This window comes from Plectropomus leopardus, chromosome 14, assembly GCF_026936395.1.
Source record: "Plectropomus leopardus strain MGB_pleo_1.0 chromosome 14, ASM2693639v1, whole genome shotgun sequence".
In the NCBI taxonomy this organism is placed as follows: domain Eukaryota; kingdom Metazoa; phylum Chordata; class Actinopteri; order Perciformes; family Serranidae; genus Plectropomus; species Plectropomus leopardus.
This window is the reverse complement of record NC_142189.1, coordinates 12,409,838-12,436,916: the sequence shown is the minus strand read 5'-3', so window position 1 is coordinate 12,436,916 and position 27,079 is coordinate 12,409,838. Positions and strand designations below refer to the sequence as shown.

Here is a 27,079-nt window from a genome sequence, read left to right as displayed (position 1 = left end):
CTTTCAACTGGATCGTTAAACTATTTTAATCATTTTAATTATGACACAAATTACATGGAAATACAAAACTGCAAACAAAAAACTTTTTAGTCCAGGCTTTTTTGAGGGCCTCCCTTCCATAGGGGCCCTGGGTAATGAGTCTCACTTTCCCCCCTGTGCAATGCCCCTGACAGTGAGGCCTAGGTCCAAAAAACAGTGCAAATAATACTTTTTATTGCATTATTTAACCTGGCTATATTGGGTGAATCACAGGAATTTGACTTTTACATAGTACTTTGTTTTGATGATACACAGCCACTGAACATTTAAAGTCCACTACAAAGTCTATTTGACCCTGGTTCTTTGGTTACCAGGCACTCCTGTAATAACCACACTCTGTTTTGAAAGACGTCGGTATCTCGGCTCGTGTCAGATCTCTCTGAATACTCTCATCTGCCGACTGGCACATTTACAAGGCAAATGCACTCTGTCTCTCTTCATCCTGCCCCACATTACAATCATAGACTGCACACAGATCAGGATGCAAGATATCTTCTTCCTCTACCCATTCATTAATCTTTCTTCCTTCCAGGCATGGTGTGGAGTTTCAGTTTTCGGATGCAGAAAAGTCAATGTAGATTGTCAACTCCTGTGCACGCTTTTCCTTATTCCTGATTTGATTCAGCTGCTGCTATTAAGTCTTATCACTGTTCCAGTTGTGCTCAGTGAAACCATTCAGTCAGTGTATCAGATGAGATATAAAGGTATAAATCATTAGCGTGTAAGCTGATAAAGTTGAAGTTGATTCACTGTTTGACATCATAATCAGATTCAATATATCAACATATGTGATCGGTTGTGTCTCTAATGGAAGTATAAATACATTTGTGTCTTAGGGTAGAAGTAGGTTATTTTGTTTTTAACCACTCATACTTTAATTTTATACAGAACTTTTTTTTTATTGCTTTTCATATTTTCTTGTTGGTCTGCATGTCCTCTTTTGTTAATATGTCGACACGTGTCTTATATGGAGTTTTTTCCATGACATAATTAAACAAACCCAGACAGACGTGAGAATGTCATAGTTCACTGGCACCACCTAGCTGTCTACATCCCTTCAGACACACACACGGTGTTGTCAACTCATTAACTCCTGTATTGTATTTTTAAAAAGCACATCAAGAGATGGCATTGCAAGGTAGTTTAGGCTATAAACTCTGTAGCTTTGGTTAGTTCTGTGTTTTTACCCTATAAAATGACTAAAATATTAAAATTCATTCATTGTTTTACCCTCTTAAACATCCTAGAAATATCTACAGGGACAACACTGAAGCATTAAAATTAGGAATGTGCGCAATAAGTCAACTAGTCCATTACACATTCTAGCCAGCACCAGAAAAACGGATCGGTTAAACTTATTAAAATGATTTTTTTATGCAATTGTGTTGACCCAATGAAACAGATGTTGTAATACTCTGGCACTAATTCTAAAGATTTATTTTCCTATAGCATTTGTTTTTCAATTAATGTTTTTTTTAACTTTTATTTGGTGAGTTGTGGTCATAATTCATAGAATAATGTGTATGCTCATATAGCATGATGCAAAGTGTCACTTTGCATGTGTAATAACATGATGCACTGTAAACCCAAAGCTGCCTTTAAGAAAAAAAATTAAGACACACTTTATATTATTTATGCTGTTATTTGCCATTTTTTATCTCGTGTGGTTTTATCTTGATCTTGTCTAAGTACTATAAACTTTTTTAAAAATTTGTTAGCCTGAGTCGCCAAGCATAATTTTGTTGTACATCTACAAGGATAATTAACTGTCTTGCCTTATCAACAGCATTTTAAATATGATTTGGCTCACAAAAAAAGATCCATTATTTGTAATTGCTCCCATAATATACACATTATTTTTGGACAATGTCTAAACTTATATTTTAAATGCTCAATTTGGAGTGAGCATTTTTTTACTCTTAAGACTAGTCAGCTAGTCTAAGTTTAAATTTACAATTAAATGTCAGGGAAATTAGTCTTGCGAAACAACCCTGATTGAAATAAACATTTTCTATCTCCACTGACTTGGAACACAAAAATACAACAACAACAACAACAAAAAAGATGCAGGCGACAGCAAATCTGAGTACCAAACTATATTTATTGTATACAGTAGTAAAAGACCACAAATAATGTACAAATCAGTAGAGAAACAAATAACATGACAAGACGTGGGCCCTGTTCTTCATACATTATATGGCTTAGCTTGGATGTTAGCCAGCTCTAAAGATTCCTGTCCAGCTTTCTCAGTTCTTCAAATGCGAGTGGAAGGCTGTCGTGAAAACTGTGCTCTTATTTTGTGAGACAGGAAAAATTAAAAGAAACATTGCTTGTGATTTGATTTGTGCAGAGGCATGTCCTTGAGAGAAATCAGATCTGGTATTTTTGTCACAGGTGGCGTTACAGTGAAGCTTTTTCAAACATTTTTATAATAAATATTGGAAAATATTAATAAATATTAATAGCCAATTGCTAGTGCAGCTTATGTTGCATCCTTTAAATACCTGAAAATGCAAGGATTTATGTTGCAAAAACAGTGGGATTCATACTGCGCCAAATATATTTCATTAGTTATTTTCTAAGCTGCATTGGTATTATTTTGTTGGATGTTTTAGTATGCATGATTTAACTCAAAACCTGTTAAGTGATGACAATATGTTCCAAGAAATTATCTGAAAATAAATTAAAATTGGTAAATTCAAAAGGGTTGTCATGATCCATCCCTCTTTGAATAAGCTTGTGGATTTTGAGTGCAGGAACTTTTTGCTTCAACACATTTTAATCCTGACTGAACTGAAAAATCCTGTCAGACCAACAATCAAATCAAGCCAACTGGGTTATCTGTGTACAAAGAACAGGGCCCTGTGGGTACAGAACACTTATCTCCCAAACTTCCAATGGTTGGCCTCCCAATATGCAACAAACTGCATGCGTCCTTCTCCAAACTGTAAAATATTGAAGACACTCTTCACCACTTGGAGCGCCACCGCTGTTTGCAAGACTGCAGTTGGGTTTTTGAACAAACGACCTGCCTTTTACACACGAGGAACAGTTGAGCGGTGAAAAGTGTCTTCAAAATGTTAACCAAAAACAGACTTATGATGGATATCTTTGCTTAAATTGGAAGCTTCTTCAACATGTGTCTAGGATCAGTTGTCCCATCAGTCTACATTCACAACGACTTTACAGCAACAAGACAGCTGACCCCAAAATCATGTTGAGGAACGACCTTCCAGTTATTCCCACCCACAGTATTAACCCCAAAAATGTAAAACCCACAAGCAGAGCCGCCTGTAAGAATACCATAGGGACTGGCCACTGGCCACAAATAGGGAAAGAAAACAAAAAGTTATGTTTTCCACATCAGAGACTATCCTTACACAGCCAAAACTCGACCAACAAGGGATACATTACATTTCCCTCCCCTAAACAGGCATTTGTCTGGATGAGCGAATAAAAGTCTGTACCACGGATACCCACTCATTAGTAGAAGCCAGAGGAAGCAAATAACATTAATGAAATACAAACTCCCTTAAAATGTGATAGTTTTGACCTTGCAGTTTGCTTTTAGAGTGATCCAGGTACATCGATTATGAAACAGAAGTTCTTTGGAGTTATTGGTCCATGCCCCACAACTCTGTTATCTAACATCCACTCTGATACTTCTGTACAGGAAAAAAAAAAAAAAAATCAACAAGCCCCCTGGGTGTTAACTCTTAAGAAAAAAAAATCCAAAAGAAAACAAAACAAACAAATACATTGCAGAACTCTTTAGCAAAAGCACCTAAAATGCAGAGAGAATTAAAGTACATTTTTTTGACAGAAGAGCAGGAGTCACTGTTTAGACAAAAAAAAAAAAAAAAATCAGAAAAGCGAAGTGAAATGGAAAGCGGGTGTGTTTTAAGTTCAGATAATGCTTCCACTTCTAAAACATTTTCATGCCCAACTGCGACCCCTGGACAGAAACTTGCAGAGCCTTCGCATTCGACCCCGATGATGAAAAACCGTGACAAACTACAGGATACTAAGCTTTCACTGGAGAGTGAACGAGAAGCACTGACAAACCAGGAACAGCTGTGACGCGCTGTTGGTCCAATCGCTGCCTGCGGTGCCAAAAGGAAATGTCCTGATTGGCCAGCGGAGAGACTGTTGACACGCACAAGAGTTCAGTCCTGGCTGAGACAGTACATAAACAGCTGAGGAGCCCCCTCCCCCCACACACCTGACGAAAAACCATGACAGACATCTTTAAATTGAAGAAATAATAATAATATTAATAATAATAATAATAGGCTGAGAGGAGCGATGGGGAGGGGAGGGACAGTGAAGGTGGCTGAGGGCGTGGTCTGAAGGTGGCCGCCGATGAGGTGGTGAGAGGCTTAGCAGTGCCCGCCTGTCTGCTGCTGGAAAACATCTATGGTGTCTTCGTCTTCCATCTCCAGCTGAAAGCGACGAGGGAAAGAGGTTACAGATAACGGATATAACAATAACTAAACAGATATAATGATGCAGAGATAGAGATATAAAACTTGAGATATATACAATTCATTTGTGTCTGTTCTTTTCACTTTATACTTATTCACAATTACATCTCAAAGGGAAACATTGTACTTTACCACATTTATCTGAATGCTTTAGTTACTTTACTTACTGAGATTTTTGCACTAAAACATCTCAGTAAGTTGTTGATTTCTTTCTAAAACATGGGAAGAAAGTAATAAGCAACTTCAGAAAGAATTACCCAAAAAATAGTTAAAATTTAGTGGAAAAGAAAATCACCTTAAATTAAAAAAAAACCTGGGGAAGTTAGGTAAATAAATAAAATAAATGAACTGGAAATGTTTGAAAATGAAATAATTCTGTAAAATAATTTGAAATATTGAATCATGTTTCCAAAACAATTCAAACGTATTTGTTTTGGTTTAAAAGTTTTTAACACTTGTGAAAGGCATCTGAATGTAGCACAATAAAATGTGTGTCAACCCAGGTTTTAAGGGGTTAAACTACCAAAGAGTTTATACAAGGGCAGCTGAAACTATTAATCAATTTGCTGATTGAAAGAAAATGAATTGGCAACTATTTCTAATAAACATTAAGTCATTTTCTGATTTATTTTTAATAATGTTGAGTTTTGGGGGAATTCTTTAGATTTGTCAGCACTGGGTACTTCTACTTCAAGTATATGTTTCTGATTATTCTTGCTTACTTGTAACAGAGTATTTTCACAGTATGGTGTCAGGCTTCTCTGTGTTAGCACAATGAATAAAGATCATTTGACTGAGTTTTAAAGAGAATATAACGGTGAGCAAAACATCATATCTTACCTGTGCAGGTGTATCCGACTCATTGATAGGCTGGCCATCAAACCTGAACCTGATCTGCCTGATTGCAAGACCCTGCAGGAGCAACAACAGACATAAGGATGAATCTACATATACATGACAAGGTGAACTGTGCAACTAACAGGGAGGCTGACTACATTGTTACAGCACATCCAAAATAATTGCATGATTTTTAGGGACTGTTTATTGATGCATTTCAAATGATGAATTTAAGCACTGGGGAGCAAGTTTTGTTTTTTTCGTTGGGCTTAAGGGAGGAACATACAACTTTAAATGATTGTATTTAGCATTTACTTAAATATGCTTCAAAACCCAAAACCTGAAAGTGGATTTGAAAGGCATATTTTCATTAAAAATCTCATCACATTTGAGTTTTTTTCTCTTTATTTTGCTACAATTATTTTTTAAAATCTCAAAGCACACCATTAATTATAGCCACAGATTGTGGAATGTTGTTATTTATAATGGAAGGAGGAAGCTATGTTCCCTTGTTTAACAGGAAGTCACACCCAGCCACCCCTCTACTCTGATAAATAGAGAACAGTCCCTTAACAGCAGTAATTTGGGGTTTCAGCTCACCTGTCGTTCACAGTACGCCTTCATTAGTTTGCTGAGCGGTGTGTGTCTTTTGATTTTGAACTGGACCACCGACCCATCTTGCCCTGCAACCTTGAGGTTGATGTGATCGTTCTCAGTCTTTACTCCCTCCTGCGGAGACAAACGTGTCCAACATCAGGTAAAAGAGACACCACACGCTCAGCAGTTCACATTAGGATCACAAATACACCGTAAAAAGTGCACCAGTAGAGACGAATGGCAGCCAAGTTAGCAAATGCTAACGCTACATAAAACGTTAGCCTGCAACTTAAAAAGACGTTTCAGTAACAACAAAATGTGTGGTGATAGTGTGGTCGCAATATTTTGCTGATATTTTAAACAAAACAGACATGAGCATTATAAGCGTTGCATTATATGTTGCTTCAGTCACAGATGCTAACGTTAGCATAATTAGCTCCCGGCTAGCTGGTTGGCACCGTCAACGGCTGGCACGCCAGCCTTTGATACCGATGCTGAGTTTAGCTGCCGGCTAACGCTGCTAGCTGTTTTGTTTTGTTGTACTAGGGGCAAAACGAGTCTTAGAACATTGAAAGACATAAAAAATATCACTGTTAATTTAGTTTTTATGTGTGTGCGTCACCTCCATTAGCGCCTTTTTGTCGCTGCTGCAGTTGCGGCATTTGCGGCGTTGCGGACATAACGTTAACGTGGTCCCGTTTCGACAAAGAAAAAAAATCCGCAAATGACAATCTTGATGTAACTGACATTTTTGCTCAAAATCTTCGACACTCTGCTTAATATGACAGATGATCTCCCATTTCTATCAGCGGGGTGATCTGTAGGAGCATTTAAATGTAAATATGGATGTGCGGGCACTCATTCATTTGCGAAACAAACACTGCGCCGATTCAGAGAAACGTGCAAACCAGGCCATTTTAGATTGCACATCTGAGAAATGGTTTGGCAGGAGCTCCACTGAGCCATCTCAACACATCTACAGATCTTTAAACTTTTATATCTTACCTTTGGCTTTTCCTCTGACATCCTGGCTGTATTTTGCGTGTGGGTTTTCAAAGTAATCGGTTAATTGGGCGTTTTTTTTGTCTTTCTGCCGCCTTCTGTCCTCTCTTCTGCTCCGATGTCGGGTACGCGCTTTCGACATCCGTTACAGAAAAATGATTGGTTCTGAGAAGACCACGTGACCGCAAAACCGCGGGAGCGCGGACACGGGAGCGCGCACCTATGCAAAATACTCGAGCACGCGAGCTGAAGAACTTACCAAGGAAATACAGTGAATACTGGTACAAAAGCATGGGTCATGTGCATTTTTTCCCACTTACTTTGCAAGAATATTCATGTTTTTTATATTTTAGAGTAAAAATGCTACTTAACATGCATGTATTGTAGTTATCCCGTGCAAGTCATATACATATGAGTGAAATGTGTATATTTTATAGAGATTTTATATTATTTTAATTTTTTTTTAATCTAATTTGTATTTTGTAATATTCTTGTCCTACTCAGCAATCAGTCATATTTTCCTTTTTTCTCTTGCGTCTGACTTGCTGCTTGCGTCTGACTTGAATTTCTCCGTGTGGGGTCTATCTTATCTTATCTGTTGTAAATATTCAAACACAGCTATGAATTATCTTACAATGAATTAGGTCACAGAAAAAAAACAATCCAAATGTAAAAGTATGTTAATACGTTTATTGTAAAGCATATTATTCAAATTTCAAGTAAAAATGCAAACAAACAAAGTTTAGAATATTATTAGCACAAGCAGTTTTAGAAATAGCTTAAATTTGAATAAAATGCGACAAAATATTTTTGGATGAAATAAAAATGTTCTTTACCTCACACAGCAGGTGTCAGCTTTTAGCCCCTAAAGCTCTTTAACAGGGAGTTTTTGTCATTTAAACTTCTCCATGCGAGGTTGGAGAGCAACTACAGTTTCAGACAATAAACTTTCACTTTTTTAAAAAATCCTTAAAAAAGAACCTTAAACTCAAGACACAAAATAGAAGGTAAAAAATGCCGTTTTTATAAAAGCACAGTAGACAAAACACAAACAATACATTTCAAGTGTCACAAGGTAATTATTTGTCCAAAGTTTTTTATTTGGCTTGCATGTCTCTACAGGATATACAGTCAAACTTGGAATTAGGCAGACTTCAATTCAACTTTAGGATCAACACATTCAAGTTGATTATTACTTTATAAATTCTGGATGCAAGGGTGAAGATTTAATTTCGACCAAACCTAAAACCTAACCTAAAAACATTCCTGTCAGTGGAACATACAGCAGTAACACAATAAATACGGCCTCCTACATGTCAGAATAGAAATGAGTCCATTTGAAACAAGATTAGAAATCATACAAAGTACAAAAATAGGTTATTATTTTTTAAGTACATCTATAAATCAGCAGCAACTCAGAGGAGCAAAACAAATGAAAATATGCAGATGAATCAGGTTTTATTGAGAAAAAACAAAAGTATTAAGTGGATTTTTTTCATTCTGTACAAATCAACCTAAGACTTAACCTAATAAACATTTTAAGTAGACTGATGCTACAAAGACACAGGAAAGACTATTATAGTCTTGAAGAACAATGCTGGCACATTTATCTATTCTAGCTTTTGTTTCGGTCTCTACGTTCATCACATTGAATAAAACATTCCCGTTCACAGACAAGACTGCAAAAACAATTGCTACCTCTCTGAAATAGTCTTAGTTATAGTTTACATTAATTCTCATGCTTTTCTCACCACCACAGGACAGTTTTTTTTTAGGTGTGTGAGGTCAAAGTTCAGGGAAAAACAGAAGGGTTATGGTGTAAATCTCAGGTCCTCTCATGCAAATTTAGAGTACGGATTTTGCCCACTTAGACCTGAAACATAAACACAATCAGTCAATTCATTGATTGATTCATGAATTGATTTAAAAGCTACCAGCAGCAGCTAGTTAGCTTAGCTTAGCACAAAAGCTGGAATCAAGGGGAAACAACTAGCCTCTGTCTGAAGGTAGCAAAATCTGCCAGCGCATCTGAAGTATGCTATTTAACCCATCATATTGCGTTTGCACAAAACCTAAAACAAAAGTGTAAAAATGACATGTTTGATAGTCACTGTGAGGTTGCTATGCAACCAGCAAAGGCGCCACTTATCCAAAAATTAGTCTGGCATACAATCAAAACCCCAAAATGAAACCTATTCAATCCAATGAGAATTGATTGGCTGGCACATATGCCAAACAGCCTCTAGCTTCCAGGTTACTTCCAAGTTATGCCGCCAATTGAATATGACCTTAGGCGGTTCTGGATATGGCGCCGCCACAAGTCATCCACTTATCAAAGGATTGACAGTTTGATTCCCGGCTGTTGTTGTTCAAATGTCGAAGTATCCTTGGGCAAGGTACTTCAGATATATGTGCCACCTTGTATGTTAGCCTCGGCCACAAGAAGTGTTTTTAGTGGTCATTAAACTAGAATGGCACTGTCGTAGTGCAGGTCCATTTATTGATTTAACCTAGCACATTTTTTTTGTTCCCGAGACACAGCACGAATGCATGCATGGAGGTTTAAACTTGGTTTAACTGGTTTAAAGAGTATGGTCTAGACTTGCTTTACATGAACAGTATCCCTGAGATAACTTTTATTATGTTTTGTTACAATAAAAGTCAAAATTAACTTGACTTAGATATTGACATCATTTAGAGAAAAAGTTTAACCACGTTTATAGCTGGAGATAACTTGTCAACAGTTTTACAGACCTCTCTTAAACAATGATGGTGTATGGCAAAAATGCTTTTTGGGTTACAGGGGATGTTTTGTTGCAATACAATCAGTGACCATGGGAATACATTGGAAGCAAGCATGAACGACAGTGCTGTATCCAGTTCTCTAATACATCCATGCAAATAACAACTTGTGACTACACAACTTGACATTTTCACACTTCATTTCTTGTATGGATTGAACAAATTACATAATGTCGCAATCTATGAGCTTTGGATGAGCTAGTAGGTAGACTTTTGGTTATATTTGGACAAATCTAGGCTAATTGTTTCCTCCAGTTTCCAGTCTCTGTGCTAAGGTAACCAGCTGTAGCTTCATTTTTACCGTACAAACGTAAGAGTTGTATTCTTTTCATTTCACTTTTTAGCAAGAAAACAAAAAAGCGCATCTCCCAAAAATTTTCCATGAAAATATAATCTCGTTTTGCATTTTAAAATTAATTCTTCCATCAAAAGTACAGAAACTCTAATTTTGCATTTAAAAAAAGTAAAACATATCTGCACAAGTCTGTCCACATGAATGAAAAAGAGAGAAAAGTTGTGTCAGCAAGTGAGAGAACTCACCATATTTCTTCCTGATTTCGTCATGTCTCTGTTTCATTTCTGCTCTCCTGCAAGAACAAAACAATGTCCTCTGAGTAACACAATGACTGATAATATTTTTCACACTCTAAAACACTCCCAAAAGTCACATGGCCACAAACCAGTTTGGGCTGGTAACTGTGACGTGAGCTTTTGTGGTGAGCTATGAAGGAAGCTGATACGGCTCATGACCAACAATGTAACAGGGGCAGCTGGTGCGTCAGGTGTCCTATAGATTGTAAAGATTGATAGACTATCTCTTAGCGGAGAAAATGTTAAAATATACCCTGAGATGTGCATAGACCCAGAAAAGCCATAATAGCAATACATCTATGCCTATGTATATGGGCATTTGTACTCTAAGGACAACATTAACAAATGTTATAAATCTCTGCTGAATGAAAAGGTCAATTGAACCTCACTTGAACTTAATTTGCCTTTACAAAAAAAAACAAGTGAGTCAATCAATTACAATTTAATGCTGATCAGTCTGCAGTGCCAGAAGAAAATATTCCGCAGGTTGAGAGGGCTGTGTACATGTAAACATTATGTGAGATTTAAGAAAAGCAGGAAATAAACTTCAACAGGGCAAAGCAGTGTGGATGAGGAAGTCTGAGCTTTTTCTCCTCTTAAGCTTTGTGGGAAGCAACTGGTCTTAACATGTAACCCTTCCAATATTGGTTAGGAGGGCCGATATGACTCTAAAATAATAGAACAATATTTCAGGGTATGTTTTTGTGACAACAATATTCTTAATGATATGACAAAATACTGAAAAAATATTTTATTATTAATTTTCAAGAACAAAAAATTGCAACAAAATAAGTGTTATAGTCTTAAAAGTCAGAATAAAGTTTGCCATCAAATTTTCATAGTCAGTAGCATTTTTTCCCCTCAGTGATGCTTGTTGTTGCCTGTGTGTTAACGGTATTATGTCATTAAACAAGTCTGAATATTGCCATTATCATTCTATGAACTGTTCTTATCATATAAGTAATGATATCGGTAATATTGTGAACGACATGATATTGGATAGCTTGGAAAAGGTGGTGGCAGTGGAGTGGGGGGTTGGGAGTGTTGCGAGGTAGTTAACGATATGTAGTTAAAATACTAGTTTAACTAAGAGTTTTCTGTAGTTTGTGGCAGTTTCACTACAATAAAATCTTGTATAATCTCAGATATGCAGTACTGGCCAGTTTCAGTTAAGATGCAGCGTGATAATCAGACTGAACTGCTTTTGTGTTTTATCCCATTATCATATATTTACATTGCAAATTCATGTCCACCTTGTGCACCTGTTGTTACTTGTGAGATGGACGCTGTTTTTTTAAATATCTTTTTGCACAGAAGAGCTATGATTAGGGTTGCAAATTGTAAGCACTTCGTTAATCGAATAATCTGTAAAATTAACAATCAATGAATTGTTATTTGAGAAAAAAAAATATATGTGTATATATAAACTTATTTCAGACAATGCCAAATGTGTATTATCCTCAGTCAAAGCTCACAGCAACATTTTGCATATATTTTGACAGCAATCAATTAAATGTTCCATCAAATTCTTAATGATCGGTTAATCAGTCATGGATTAATTGTTATAATCCCTACTTCTGGTAAACTATACAGAAAGATAGATCATACACACTCTCAAAAGAAGAGACCAGGTCAGGAAGCTGTGTTTCACACTAAATGTCACGCTCACAGAATATTATTTCTCACCTTTCCTCCTGCTTGGTTTTCGTCTTATCGGCCTGTCTCTGCATCTTGGCCTCAAACCTTTTGGATCTGACACAAAAACACAAGACCAAAGTTAGTGTTATGGTTAGATGGAGGTGTTGGGGAGTAATGTAATTAGTTTCTACCGGTTTTGAATATTTACATATTCTTTCATCTGCAAAATTTCACTCAAAGATATAAATATGGTGTAGGAAGAGACTTAGGATGACCACAAAGAAACATAAAAAGACCATAAAGAAACACAAAAAGACCAAGGGATGCACAAAGGGATGCAAAACAACAGCAAAAACAAGCTAAACAACACGAAAGTCTGTGTTTTGCTCCTATAGAGGAGAGGTAGGGGGGCCTTTTGCATGTCTGTGCCCAGGGCCCCACTGTCTCATTATATCAGTTTGATGGCCTTTAACACACCAAACCCATACTTGAACCCTCTTTGACAATAAGCATGTACTTAAACCTAACCTAACACAAAACCACAGCAATTTTTTTGGTCATACCTAAACATAACCATCTGTAACCTAAAGCCAAATGTAATGCCACAGATAAAACCCATAATTAAACTGATTTCTCTCTGACTGCAAACCACCAAGGAGGGACCATCGTCCCCAAACTGACTAAAGTAGCTGTGTGCTACCTGTAATGATGAGGTGAGATATTCATATCTCAGAGGGTAAGACAGATATTTCTAGAAACATAAATAAAGGGTGTGATGTTGGAAAGAAGGAATTCAGGATTAAGTTGCAAAACCCAGAAACCAGATTAACCACAAAACCTGGTATGCATCTCAATACTTCAAACATTTACTGCAGATACATTTATACCTCTCACAAAATGTGTGATTTTCCAATATTCACATTCAAATCTACTCTCAAGGAAACACAGTATTAAAATAATGACAGTTTTTGTTATTGCAAGTGTGTATATTGTTATTTTGTTCATGCCTAAAATTGCAGACACAGTAACACACAGGTTACAGCAAGTAGTCCTTAAGCAACAGGACATAATAAGTTAGGTCTGAGCTTTTTCCTGCGCTGAAAGTTCATTATATAAGTTTTCTACAAATATTTCTGTAGATTTCTTCTATCATTATCACTAACAGAGTGATAGGGTCAAACATAGCTCGCTGCACACTTACCCGAAGTTCTCACACTTGCAGCAGCGGAACAGGCAGATCAGGAGGGCGATGATGATGATTCCTCCAATCACCGCCATGGTGATTATCAACGTCTGGAAGTTCACTGCAGACGCAGACAGAGAAACACAATGACAAAGTTATGCAAGAATCCCCAGTCATAGATCTGCCTTCAGGATAGAAAAAATACATATTGTACCTTTTCTCCCTGACATAATCTTTATAATCTTTGCATGAGTGAATCTGGCAAGGTGACTATAATTGACTGCAGCACTCTAAACCACTTGTAATGCTGCTTGATTGTGCTGTTATTTATAGGGCATGAGACATAAAGGTCAGGCCAGTGAAATGCACAAGTACATTTCTGGTGGTGGTGTCAAAATAATCAGAAAAAATAGGTTTCGTCTTGAAAAATTTACTCCTCTTTAAGTTGGAACAACAACTCATAAGTCTGCGAAAATTTTGACACGAGTTGCCAAGCCGACATCATAGATGCAGAGACATGGCAGACAAAAGTAAATGTTCTGTTGATGGTGATGAACTTTTAATTAATTCACAGCCTGTCAATTTATTGAAATGCATTTTTTGTAATATGGTATTGATTCGCAACCGTGAGTTGTTGTCCATGTAGAGCGACCCTGATGTGATAGAAAGTTAAGCAATACAACACATCTTCTCTGAAGCATCCATGATGTTTATGCATTCGTATTTAAAGCTTGTGACCTCGTGAACAATTTGGAAGAATTGACTGTCAAGCTCAGAAGTCCTGGATTCAGCATTTGCAGAAGTAAAAGAAAATAAACTAATGCAATTAAAACTATTTTTACTGGTAGTTACATGTCAGATGAATGTAGTTGAGGAGTCTGTCACTTTTGGTGCAGTAAAAGTGTAAAAATGCACAAAATGGAAACTTTCAAATCACATACAAAATTGCTTCATTAATAAGAATGACTTTTAATAAACAATAATTGATCTAAATGTATTAAATGAAAAAAAAATGTTAATTTAAGTCTTTATTGAAATTGCGGTGGGGATTTAATTAAGTTATTCTGTTTGTTTTAATTTATGTAATTTTGTTTATCTTGCACTGAGGTCTTTATTTAAGCTTCTGTATTCCCACCTCTCCTGCATAAGCAAACGCATAGTTAAAAGTGTGTTTGTATATATGTGAACGTTTTTTGTGGGTCTTTATGCGTGTGTGTGCCTTACTCCAGCAGAGCCCCCAGCGTGCGTCGTTCAGTGGACAGAGTGAATGAGGAGGCAGGATGGTCCTCACTGGATATGTTACACATGACTTAGTTGGGATACACCACAAGCACTATAAAAATACAAAAACACATAATTACCTATTTATTATTTGAACAAAAAATTAATTGTGAGGTATTCAGGGCAAATGTAGGACACACATACACACACACACACACAAAAGTAAGAAAATGGAGGAGGAAGGTGGGAATGGATGACAGATCAGTTACTCCCCAAACCAGTCTAACAGGTGTGGAGGTGAAGGAGGAGTCACCAGCTGTGGTTCCTCCATAGGACGCTGCATCTTGCATACACAGAAAACACAGAGCCAAATCAACTCAGCTGAAACAAAAGATTTTCTCAGGACTTACCGTCACATTTTTCAAACACTCCTCACAGCTTGTCCCATTTTTCGTCTCACACGCTGCAGAGGAAAAACAAGCCAGTTGTTTAGTCCACAGATGTGTAAATAAGGGAGTGTATCAGTCAACATGATGTCCGTCAGAGGCACAAACAGAGAAAGCATTAGCTGAAAACACCCCGAGTAGCAGATTAAAACAAGTCCTGTTCTCACTGTGGTTTTTGTAACTACTGCTAATCCTCCTGGGACATTTTTCCATGGAGACACACAGCACGGTAAACACACTTCGGCTTCAGACCAGTCATGTTATTATCAGCAGACTGCACAGGACAACAGCTGAGTTTGTCCAAATGGAGACATGTTTCTGCAAAATTAAAGTGTAAACAAACAAAGTCTCATTCTTTGTTTGTAGCTACTCCTGCTGGTTTCTTTACTCTGAAACAGAAAACCTGAGGGGGGTTGGTAAATGAAAAGAGACTCATTGTTCCTGCTGAGAGGTTTCAACAATACACCGGTATAAAACTAACAGAGGCTCAGTGATATCAGAGTTTATCTTGCTTTTAAAGCTGAAACCTAACCTTTACCTAATACTTTCTAAATTATTTTATGAGATATAAATCTATAACCAGAAAATCCAAACAACTGAAGTTTAACTCAGGTCCAACACAGCTCAAATAAAGTGTTTTGGTTACTTTATTTTACGTTCTATTCCCATTATTCAACATAAAATGTAAGACAAAAGAGAGTTTTAACAAAACTGTCCAAAAAGAGAAAAATGATTGTATTCAGGGCCAAAGAAAAGCCTCAATAACTCAGATGAGATTTTGTATCATTTACATTGTATGACCCAATAAAAGATAATGAGGCAGCTGTAGAGATTTAATGAAATGAAGAGATTATTTTTAGCTGCCATTAATTCCTCAGTCACCACAGAGTCACTGATTTTCACTCCTACCTTGTCCAGGTGTTGAAGACTGAGCGAAAACCGTCGTCAAACCGGAGACAAGCAGGAGAGCTGCGACAAAAACCCGTGAGTCCATCATCACAAAACTCAAACGAAAATTATTCCAGATATTTTTCCTCAGACTTTTCGTCTGAAGAGATTTGGGAAACCCTTGAGCGCACAAACAGGAAATGTTTCGGCTGCCGAGAGTCGAGCAGTGAAGTTGTCGAGAAGGAACCAAACTGAATCCTGACGCACGCTCATTACGCACCAAACACAAAAGGAAAGGAGGCGTCTGCGTGCGACTTTTCTTCTTCTGGGCAGCAGTACAAATTCTGTGCTTACAAATAGGCAACCACAAATACAACAGTGTAAATTCATATTCAATTATAAGTACGAGTCATGCAATCAGAGTGTCACTTAAGTAAAAATAGCCTGAAGAAGTACTGTCAGCAAGTTTTTAAAGTAAAAAATATTCTGCAGAAAAAAGGCTCTTCTCACCTAAATAACACAACAAGATGCATTAATTCCTAATTCCAGAATTTCAATAGTTTAGCTATGTATTAACATAGCCTGACTGTCAGGTTGTGGGTTCAGAAGATAAACCTGGGTGGAATTAAGAAATAAATCTTTCATATAGAATACTTTTGTTTTTTAAATTTAGGCCACTTTTTTAGCCTACTCTTAGGCTAAATTGTATTGAAATCTCAGATCCAGTCTGGGAAATTAAGAGGGGAACATAACTACGCAACAATTTAGCCTCAATCACACTGTTATTTCTCTGACTCTGGCTAATATTTCCGACACAAATGTGAATGTGGTAATGTTATTAATCTTCTCACAACCAGAAATAAAATAGAATAATTCTCAAAATCTTTATTTTTGCTCCCTACAGTAGCCTAATTACTGTAAAGATTAGCTGTAAAATAAATGTGGTGGAATGAAAAATAAGGGAACAGTTGTACCATCTCAAATTGTACCAATCAAAAATGAGACACAACTATGAAAATCATTACTTGTATCTGGTCGGTGATGTTGTCTCTCTGATTGTAAAAATAATTGATGAATGTAAACCAGTAGAGCACAGATACCTATATCTAAATCTAAATGAAACATCACCTAAATGAAAACTGTATCCAAATAGCTTGACATAAAAAATCTTACAATTGTCCCCTTTCTCCCCTATAATTTGGCCCTATGAATGTATATAAAATGTAAATAATATAGCCTAAATGATGTACAGGAACCTTGAAATTGAACTTAAGTAGCTACACTAGCAGGCTTAAATAGGCCAAAAGTCCTTTCTTCTGTTTGTGTGTCAAAACAAATTGATAAAGACAACATAAAATAGAGGACAATAATTCCAATAATTTATTAAAGCATAATTTTGTAAAGCCAGTTACAAATAAAAAAGAACAACACACATAGTATCTCTCTCTTTCTCTTTTCTTTTTTTTTCATAACAAGCACAATGTTTTACTATGTTAATGATGATAATAAGCATAACATAAGATAAGAATGGGCCCCACTCTGGCCGCCTGCGGCTGATAACAGGACCCTTTGTGATGAAGTTGCCCTTGGAAACAGATTTGCGATCAGAAATCTGACTTCAGGTCATCGTTTTCTCTCCAGCAAACACGCTGATCACATTTCGGCAACTGTGGGGCAACTTCCTCCGACTCAGTGTAATATCAGTGACAGACAGAACCATAGATGTAGAATAACTAGAACAGACAGCTCCACGTTCCTTTGTAAATTATGGCTTATGGGTGCTCTGGTTCTCCACTTATTTTAGCCAAAACTAAAATAACCAAAAGTTCAAACTGGAACCTGCGAGTGAGTTCTGCTTATTCTAGTTCTATGGGCAGGATCCCAGTGGGCTGTGTGTATATGCAGCCAGGGCCGTTGCTACTATTGAGGACACTGAGGTCATGACCTTGATATTCATTTTTAGGAATTTGGGCTTTTTAGCAAAGTTAGTACAGGGCATTTAAATACTGCAATGGAAAAGATATATTTGTCGACTGATTCCAGGATTTTTAGACATACACTGTAAATACCTGTACATTTACAGTAAATTAGTTACTACTAGTTGCATTACTTTCATAGTAACCTACTGTATACTGTGATCTCACAGTTGTTATACATACACTGTAACAATTTTCCCCCTAAAATTACAGTAAACTACTGGCAGCTGTAGTTGCTGGCTTAATACTGTTATTTTAATTGTCCCTTATCATATTTACTTTAACAGTATATCACAGTTAAAAAAAATGCTGTAAAAAAAAACGTTCATTACTGTTAGAATTAAATCAGTTGTATTTTTTACAGCAGTGGTTTATTACAGTGTGTCTATGTAGAATTATTATATTTAACTCACAGTTAAAGCCCATTACATTTCATTGCATTTATTTATTCACACCATTACATTTGTGTGATTTAACAGTATGTTCCTGTAAAACTACTGAAATATTTAAATTTGAATTGCAGGCCAAATAAATCGATAATTTGCTATTCCTAAACAAAATATTATTGCAGGTAACCGGTGTTAGGAAGTAACTCGTTACATGTAACTAGTTGCAGTTATTAAAGTACAAAATAAATGTAATTGTAACCAGTTACTGAGAATATGTAAAAATGTAAAAAAATATGTAACTAAATTACAGTAACTAATCAAACAGTTGGTGATTGCAAAGGGGTTATATATAAAAAAAAAAAAAAGTAAAAAGCTAATATGCTGCATAAAACATTCATTCTGTTCTTTTACATCTTTTTGCTTTCTTTTGACATATTTTTGGACAATGCAGGTCCCCAAAGCTGTTGAGACAAATTTGAGCGCAACATTTATGCACTTATTTTTTTAGCTTTATTGCCCTGTTTTAAACTTTTGTTAAAAAAGTAATCAAAAAGTAATCAAATGTAACAATTAGCATTACTTTGATAAGGTAATTAAAAAAGTTGCATACCTTATTACATTTTAGCAGAATAAGTGGAAATCTGTAACCTGTTACATTTCAAAAGTAACCTTCCCAACACTGCAGGTAACATAGGGGAGGCTTTGATGCAGTATTAAGAACATGTTTGGAAATAAAATCCATAACCATAATCCATAACTAAGCCTTAAGAAAGGGATAAAATATGAAATTACAAATCATATTTTTGGTGTCTGATTTAATTTTCTAGAGTGTAGGGGTTTAAGGTTTTTCAGGTCATGACCTCAATATTCCCAAGATTTTGGCTACGGCCCTGCATGTGGCACTCCAGATAGACAACAATTCCACTAAAAGAAGTTCAACTTCACTTAAATAAATGGCTAATCAACTTATGTTTGGGCAAATATTGACACAGAAACTTGTTTGGATGCTTGTTTTTTTTCCCTTTTATATAAATACTCCTCCTCGATATTCGATGTGAGGAAACACTTTGTTTACAAAGGTGTGCTATACTCGAGGGATGCTGCCATCCATCTGCAGTGCCACAGAGTCAGGTGACAGAACAGTGACTTCACTTTCAGTCCAAAAACACACACACACACACACAAAGCAGTGATGACTGTCAGCATTCCCAGTGCACAATTAAAGCCATCTCTGAGCCCATATCCTCACAGTGTCTTATCTGCACCTCTTAGACTGAAAAAATCCAATATATATTTTAATACATTATCCTTCCAAACACACCTTGCAATACATACAGTACAATAAGAATTAAATAACCCCTAACCCTCCCTTGAAATCCCATGCATTTCCCTTTAACTCACAATCACGACACCATTCATTGCAAAGGTTTGTCATGTAAATATTTCCGAAGAATACGCTCACTAAAATCACTTCTCTTTTCTCATTTCCATTATCTGCTCCAACTGTTACACCATAAATACACTCACACACACACACACACACACACGCACACACACAGCAGCATTCCAGACACAGCACTTCAGGGTGGTTAAGATAGCAGGGGGCGTACAGTAACAATATAAAAGTCACATGTTCATAAACAGGTTGGAAACACACAAACCGGAGCTCTTATGCATTATTGTTCAAGTCACTGATCTTAGTAAAGAAATAGTGAGAATGACATGGGCGTATAAGGATATACAATATTTTATGGCTCCAATTGATGCTGCAGAGTGAGTCCCACACACGACAGCGATGATAAAATCTTCAAAACACTGTGAAAACATGGCCACCATAGCAGCCTGTCTGTGTTTTTTTACTACATATTTCTCCGTGAGTCACATTAATGGCACAGCCAGTGAACGATGTACAGTGTTGGCATCATATTCGGACTTACAGTGGTCATTATTAACACCATGTATTTTACACGAGAGGTGTCACTTTGCATTCAGTATGGCATCTATATACTGTACAGTGCAGTGCCACCGGAAATTCAATAATAACTCCTATAATGTGTGTTATACAGTACAAAACGATACATGTCGGTTCAGTTTATGTGTATGTGAATATACAATAGATATATGTAGTGTGTGTTATATGCAGACATAGATAGGGAAATGTTTCATACTATTCTGGTTGATATTGTTCTCCTTGTTAACCATGCGCTGACTCCCCGTGTCAAGTTAAACGTGACCAGAGTGCCTCCAAAGCAAAACCTCTTTTTCTTCTCGAGAATTTGATATTGTTCAGAAATAATTAAAGCCACTTCCTTTGGCTGTGTTTTCTTCCTTTGGCCACATGGTGGCACTGACGAGCGAGCGCTATGTCATGGCAGGGAGCTCTTTTTTTTTCCCCTTCAGCGGCCCTGAAGAAGAATCATCATCATTGAGTCTTTTTTCTCAAGTCACAAACAGATGTGATGCAGCTGATGTTACAGATAAACGACAGAGAGAGAACAACAGAGAGAAAGCAAGCAAGAATTCAGCATAATAACTTAATACCAATAGCAAACAAAGATGCAACAGGAGTGAGGACACGTGAAGAGAAAGAGAGAGACTCTTGAAATTGGAGGGGAAAGAAAGATTTAACTGAGAAAATGTGGCTTTCTTCTGTCTGGCAGTGCACTGGGTGGTTGGGAGTGGGGTAGGGGGGCCACCTGGGACAGACTGGGAGTGGGCGGCTGATTTGTGCTTGTTGTTATTATTATTGACTTTAGTCCGGAAAGGGAAAGCAGAGAAAAGTGTGGAGTGTGCTTGAACATCTACATGCAGGACTACAACTGGAGGGGGTTATGTATTTGAAAGGACCGTCCTAACACACAGGCTGTTTTCTTCATCATGCACGTTTTTAAATAGATCCCCGTATCCCAAGTGAGACCCAGGCCAGTAGAGTGTGCGTTTGGCTTCTGTGTCCACTTCTGTCTTCCCCGTTCGATCTTCCACCGCTTGATTCAACCTTGAGGAGTAACTGGTTGGTGCGACTGCCTTCATGAAAAACCAACAGACCGATGCAGGGGGGGCCGAGGCATCTGTTGCCACTGGGTGAACTGAGGGCTCTGACTGGTTTGTGGCAATCACCTGACCCAGGTACTGGTTATACTGGTCACTGACATGATGCTGCAACGCTTCTTCACCACCATGTTAATGTAGGCCCTCATGATCTTTGTGATCTCCCCGACCTAAAGAGAAAGAAGACAGTTGCGGGTTAATAATGTCTTAGCAAAGTTAAAAAGATCTAATACAGTGATTTGGTATTGTGTTAACAACAATCAACATTGATTTTGATTTTGCAACTTGGTACCAAATGTCAAATATAAAATCCGACAGCTCTCCCACCCACCTGAAACCAACTGCGATCAGTTCTGCAGGACTCATGACATACGTTAACCCTTTGAAACCTAAATCAGTTTTCTTGTGCTGTGTTAAGATGACTTTTACAAGTATTTCAACCCTTTGAAACCCGAGGAAACTGGTTCGATTTAATTTGAAAACCTGGGGGGAAAAAGGCAAAGCCCAACAAATTGCAAGAAATTACTAAAATATAGCAATAAATTACCTATAAATTAGTTTTTAAAAGAGGGAAGGATTATTAGAAAATTATCCCCAAAAAACTACATTTATAATTAAAATTTCAAATTATTATACAGAATAAATATTCTTTAAAAAAAACCATATATGTACATGTTTCTCTACACTTTTTTGGTCATTTTCTTGTTACCTTTATTTTATTTTATTATTATTATTGTTGTTGCTCATTTTCACCTAATTTCAGTTTCTTGTAATTAATTTTGTTTTTTTATTTTTATTTTACCATTTTATGGGCCCTGTCTTGTTCAGTTGCTTGTTGCCATCTCCTCATGTTTTTGAGAAATATTAAACTAATTTGCTCAGGTTTCTAAGGGTTAAGGGATCATTGTCAGTGAAGATGGTAAAATGTTCGGCATAAAACAAATAATCCCTAAATTTCTCGCAAAAGGTCCATTTCAGGATGAGAAACTCTAGTTTGCCAGAGTGGAGTCTGTAATTTCTTTCAGTTGGAGTGAGGGTTTCCTCTCCCATTTTGGCTCTGTGAAAGGACAGTTTCTAGTCCTTTGTCAAAAGCATCCGTGTGGAATACGAACGGGAGCTCAAAGTCTGGCTGGCTAGTCTGGCTCTCAATTAATTTACACAGACACAGTGTCTACTGATGTTTCTCAGGCCACTCAGCGGGTGTTTGGATGTCAACTGTGTGCCTTCACCACCCTCAACTGATTGTTTTTTTTAAATGGGCAGCTTTCCCAGTCAGAGCCCCATAAGGTAAAAGAGTTCAATTTTCCATCATTTTATAGACCAAATAATTTATCAATGATGAAAATAATCTGTAGTTGCAGCCCCAACATAGATGAAAAAAGAATAACTGAAAACATAAAAAGTAACCGGAGGGGCACTCAGAGAGTGCAGACCTTCACCACGTTAATGAAAGTGAAAAATAATTTTCCGATTCACCCGTTAAAATAGATCAGCTTCAAAATTACATGGCTTCTTCCTTGGTCTATGTTACAAACATCCACTAAGTTTCATAAAAATCAGGCTTTTAGTTTTTCCACAATCCTGCTGACAAACAAACCATCCAAACCGAAAACATAACCTCTTTGGTGTAATCATGAATAATGAGCTCTCACCAGTGGCGTCTCAAAGTACATCTCCCTCTCGTCCACGATGATCTTGTAGGTGCAGGGCTGTGAAGCCCCAAAGAAGGTGATGTGTTCGTACTGGAAGGTCTCCAGTGGTTTAGGTTCACCCCGTTTATACACTGACACGTTGTCAGCGCTCACACTCAGCCACAGATCATGAGGGAAACCACCTTCTTTACACTACAGAGAAAACAAAGGAGAGGGGGAAAGAAAAGGTTATCCAACCGTTATTTTGTTGCTTGTTTTGTTTAAATCCATCATTTTCTCTTCTGTGTTCTCACCTCCACATCAAACAGGGTGGATCCATATCCAGGCCACTCCTTGATGATGCTCATGTATTTCAGCATGGCCTGATGCTGAGGCATGCCCTGCAACCGGGTCCACTTCTCCAGAACGCTGGTCCGAGTGGCAGACGTCTCCTCCTTCACCCACATCTCCAGCATCTGCTCCTCCTCCACCTGCAACCACACAGGTCACTGAAGAAAGCTCCAAAAACCATCATCAGTCACTCAGAAAGCATTTTAAAGCATTATAATGTACAACCACTGACCTTCTGCTTCTTCAGTGACCCGGTCTTGAAACTTCTCCTCAGGGTACCGTCCAGGAAGCTGGGGGTCTTTCGTTTCTCCGTGCCAACCCCGACTCCTCCCTGTCCTCCTGCCATTCCCTTACCATCTCCTGCTCCTGCTCCAGCTCCTCCTGCTCCACCCGCCGCCCCCACACCCGGCTTGGTGGAGTGGATTATGCGATTGCGGAGACGTCCGATTGGATAAACGCTTCCCAGGCTCCATCCAGCCCGACCTGCACCATCGCCATGGAGATACTGAAGACGTAAAGCAGCCAGGTGCTGCAAAGTCTCCTCTGAGGCTGGGAAGTGACCACTTATCAAAGACTCATGGGCCTGACGGAGAGAGAAAGACTGTAAGTATATCTGTCTTAACTACTGTCATTTGTTCATTTTGCAGCAGTGTTGGGGTCACACATACTGATATATAACATTATTTCTCCTACTATAAAAGTAAAACTTTTTTTTAATTCAGGGTAATCATATACAGTTACTGAACTAGTAAAAATATTTGGGTATTTGGGGGATTATTCCCTCAAAGTTTTAACACTTCACGGCTGCTTAATTTGCTTTTATATAAAATTCAATAATCAGCTGTTCCCTTCATAGTATTACTGCAAGGACAAAAGTTGAAAAGAAATTTTAATAAATAGTTCATTTAAGAATGGCCTAGAAGACGGGGTGCTGAAAAAATAAACAAAGAGAATAATGCTATAGATGTTTAATACAACTCAGATAATTCAGCTCCCTGTAAAAAAAAACCTCTTAAAGTTTGAATCTTAAGTTATCAGATAAAAAAAGGTGAGCACATATCTCTGACAAGCTGAGCAGCTTCGGAAAAACACTTATTTGTAACACGAAACTGCTTTATTCAGTGTTTTTACCAGTTTAAATCACCTGCCATGTTTGTTTTGGAGATGAAGAGACCTCTGCAGATAATTCGGCTCATATTTAACCATGAACACTGAAGGAAAGCTAACCAAGAGACGCTTCAGCTGGTAGCAATCTGCAGTCCTCACCACTTGATTCTGACACACTGTTCAGCAATGTGAAGAAAGAAATGCAAGAAAGTAACCTGCTCAAACATGAAAGCAAACTCCACTCCTTCTTTTGGCATGCTCTCTACATCCAAGAAGCAGTAGAGCTTGAAGTAGAGTTTCCATTCTCCTTCCTCCTCCTCTTCTTCGCTGCCTGCCAACCTGGAAAAAAACAGGAGGCACAGCTTAAGTACACATATTGATCAAAACAATCCACTAGTCAGATGGAAATCCCTCTGAATCAGCAAAAAGATGACAGTCAAGACTACCAAACAACTAACAGGAATAGAAACTGAGATACCTTTCAAACTTGGCCAGAACGTCGGCCACAATCACTCTGCTCTCCAGAGCTCGGTCTGTGAAGGAGTTGTGCTCAAACAGAGAAAACAGGTTCTTGCTCTCCTCCATGGCCAAACCTCGGATCAGCTTCTCCACAACCTGCAGCAGCAACAGAAAAACACTGACCAGTGTTTAACAGCACACTGCAGTTCAAACAGGGGGATTTGGTAGGGACAGCAGGGACATGTCCCCACTAGTAACCAGTAACTGCTTAATTGTCTCTGGCAATATCATGATCAATAGATTATCATAAAACCACTGTTGTCCATCAGTGTCAAGTCATTATATTTGATACAAAAGTGGTTAATAGTTCTTGTTGTCTACCACGAGTCCCATCTCCCTAACCCAATATTGCTTATAGGATTGGCTTTGCTGTTTCTTGCTAACACGAGAGGCCAAAGGTACATCTGACTGAATGAAGCCCAAAGCTTCATCAACTTGATGTGTGTGTCGGCGATATGACTCCATCTTTAGATGATCCCAAAAATTGATGAAAAAAAGGCACAAATTAGTGCATAAAATATCACCAGAATGGAAGAAATGAAGGGGTTTACACCAAATTTTGTCTTGGGTTTGGACCCAAAGACCCCTTGCTTAATTCAACTAAAACACGCTTAATAGGTGGCCCTCTCTAATGTTGAATAAAACCATGCTCTTTAATTCAACCTTTAACCTTCTGACCTTCAGCTTCTTGTTTTGGGTCTAAAAAAATTAGACTTTTTTTGATCAAGAGGAGGATGTGTCAGTATGTGAGCGTGTATTTTGATGCGCACCTCTCCAGCTGTGGTGTGCGAGTTGATGGAGATCTTGCAGGAGCCTCCTCCGTGGCAGTAGACGGTGGTGCTCATCTCCTGTCTCACCAGCAGAGCGGCGATCTCCTCCTGAGACGGAACAAACTCACGAGTCTTGGTCTTCTTCAGGGACTCCCCGATGAAAGTGCCGTAACGCTCGATCTCCGTTCCGGGATAACGCTCCCGTACCCTGAGAAAGATCACAATTATTACACATTTACCCCATAAGTTATAAGTTAATAAAAGCTAAATCCCTAATGCACACACCTCTTGAGGTGGAAGCGGAGGTATCTGAGAATGGCTCGACTGGGCAGGAAGGTGCAGCTCATGCAGGTGAGCAGGTGCCAGTGTGCACGATTGGCTGGGCTGTTAGGCTGAGGCACATGATTGGTCTGCTTGATCACCTGACAATATACCTAAAAAACAGAAATATGGAGAGCAAATTTGAGAAATCCATAGTTTTAATCAACGTTTGAAGTTTTCGTTTTTACATTTTTTTCTGTTTTTACGTGTTTTCAGTTGTGATCTAGAATAAAATTTAAAAAGTACCTCATCCCTGAGAGGGCGCAGGTCCTGGCAGGTCTGCAGGATGCCCTGGATGATGGGCACTGTGTCTGCCAACGTCTCCATCTCCTGCAGTGAGTTGAAAACTCGCACCGCCTCATCCTGCAGACTGGCATAGCCCTGCTGCCTTTGTACTACACAGACAAGGATGGAGGGAAAAAGGTGAGGTGAAGCTAAAGAGGAGGAAAAACAACATGTCGCATATTGATAATACCAGAGATGGCAGCAATACCAGCAGCAGAAATGACATACAAGATTATGGTGATATTTAAATCATGGAAATTTGCGAAGTGTTCATGATCTTTGTGCTAAAGTCATTTAATGCTATGATTTAAAGGGATAATTCACCCAAAAATTAATATTATGAATATTATATAATATCTGACAAAAGGACTTGTTGCTTACTGCTAATTCCAGAAGTCCTTGTGTGTGTGTGTGTGTGTGTGTGTGTGAGAGAGAGTGAGAGAGAGAGGCTTCCAGGTTGCATGTAAACACTGTGTGCAGATAGGAGCTATAGGCCAAAAAACATGGCAGGAGTGACCTCTTTTTAAAACATCATGGCACCTCGGGGCTTCAGGATACTTGGATAACTTTAGATAAGCAGTATGGAGACTTTTGTGGTTTTATTATGCATTTGTTTTTAAACATTTGACTCCCGGTCATCATTTGCTTCAACTGTTTGAGAGATGAGTGCAACGCCTTTGCCCTCTGGCAGTGTTTTGTGAACTATAAAACTTCACCCAACTGAGATAGTGAGATAATGAGTGAATTTTCATTTTTGGGTGAGCTATCCCTTTAAGTGAAAGCTTTGGTTTGACCTGCAGAGGGCAGTATTATATATGGAGGCTTCTAAAGCACAAAATTGTCAAGGCAAAAGGAGAATACGAGGAAGGAAGGTTGTTTTGGGGGTTTTAGCTTGCTAAATTAGAGGACTCTTCTCATTTCTCTATTTTGTGCCTCCCAATCTCCTCTCTCCTC

The 27,079-nt window shown here is 38.0% G+C and overlaps 3 protein-coding genes across 5 annotated transcripts in view; all 3 read right to left on the bottom strand.

The window, feature by feature from the left end:
* Positions 1–2,120: 2,120 nt before the first annotated feature.
* sumo3a (small ubiquitin like modifier 3a) lies at positions 2,121–7,122 on the bottom strand. The gene is made up of 4 exons (XM_042500879.2): positions 6,963–7,122; positions 5,961–6,089; positions 5,364–5,435; positions 2,121–4,481 (listed from the first exon to the last, which is right to left on the bottom strand). The coding sequence occupies exons 1-4, from the start codon at positions 6,981–6,983 to the stop codon at positions 4,419–4,421; spliced, it is 285 nt and encodes a 94-aa protein (XP_042356813.1). The 5' UTR covers positions 6,984–7,122; the 3' UTR covers positions 2,121–4,418.
* A 916-nt stretch (positions 7,123–8,038) lies between these two features.
* On the bottom strand, positions 8,039–15,885 carry pttg1ipa (PTTG1 interacting protein a). The gene is made up of 7 exons (XM_042500878.2): positions 15,750–15,885; positions 14,805–14,857; positions 14,398–14,506; positions 13,192–13,294; positions 12,039–12,104; positions 10,302–10,348; positions 8,039–8,832 (listed from the first exon to the last, which is right to left on the bottom strand). The coding sequence occupies exons 1-7, from the start codon at positions 15,835–15,837 to the stop codon at positions 8,795–8,797; spliced, it is 504 nt and encodes a 167-aa protein (XP_042356812.2). The 5' UTR covers positions 15,838–15,885; the 3' UTR covers positions 8,039–8,794.
* A 1,200-nt stretch (positions 15,886–17,085) lies between these two features.
* myo10l1 (myosin X, like 1) overlaps positions 17,086–27,079 on the bottom strand; it is a 62,598-nt gene continuing 52,604 nt past the window's right edge. For all 3 annotated transcript variants that reach the window (XM_088087853.1, XM_088087852.1, XM_042500880.2), the window contains 9 exons: positions 26,087–26,235; positions 25,805–25,953; positions 25,520–25,727; positions 24,709–24,845; positions 24,446–24,569; positions 23,356–23,706; positions 23,087–23,263; positions 22,794–22,985; positions 17,086–21,311 (listed from right to left, as the gene is read on the bottom strand). In XM_088087853.1, coding sequence (XP_087943979.1) covers positions 21,207–21,311; positions 22,794–22,985; positions 23,087–23,263; positions 23,356–23,706; positions 24,446–24,569; positions 24,709–24,845; positions 25,520–25,727; positions 25,805–25,953; positions 26,087–26,235 — 1,592 coding nt within the window. In that variant the 3' untranslated portion in view covers positions 17,086–21,206. The remainder of the gene's footprint in view (positions 21,312–22,793; positions 22,986–23,086; positions 23,264–23,355; positions 23,707–24,445; positions 24,570–24,708; positions 24,846–25,519; positions 25,728–25,804; positions 25,954–26,086; positions 26,236–27,079) is intronic.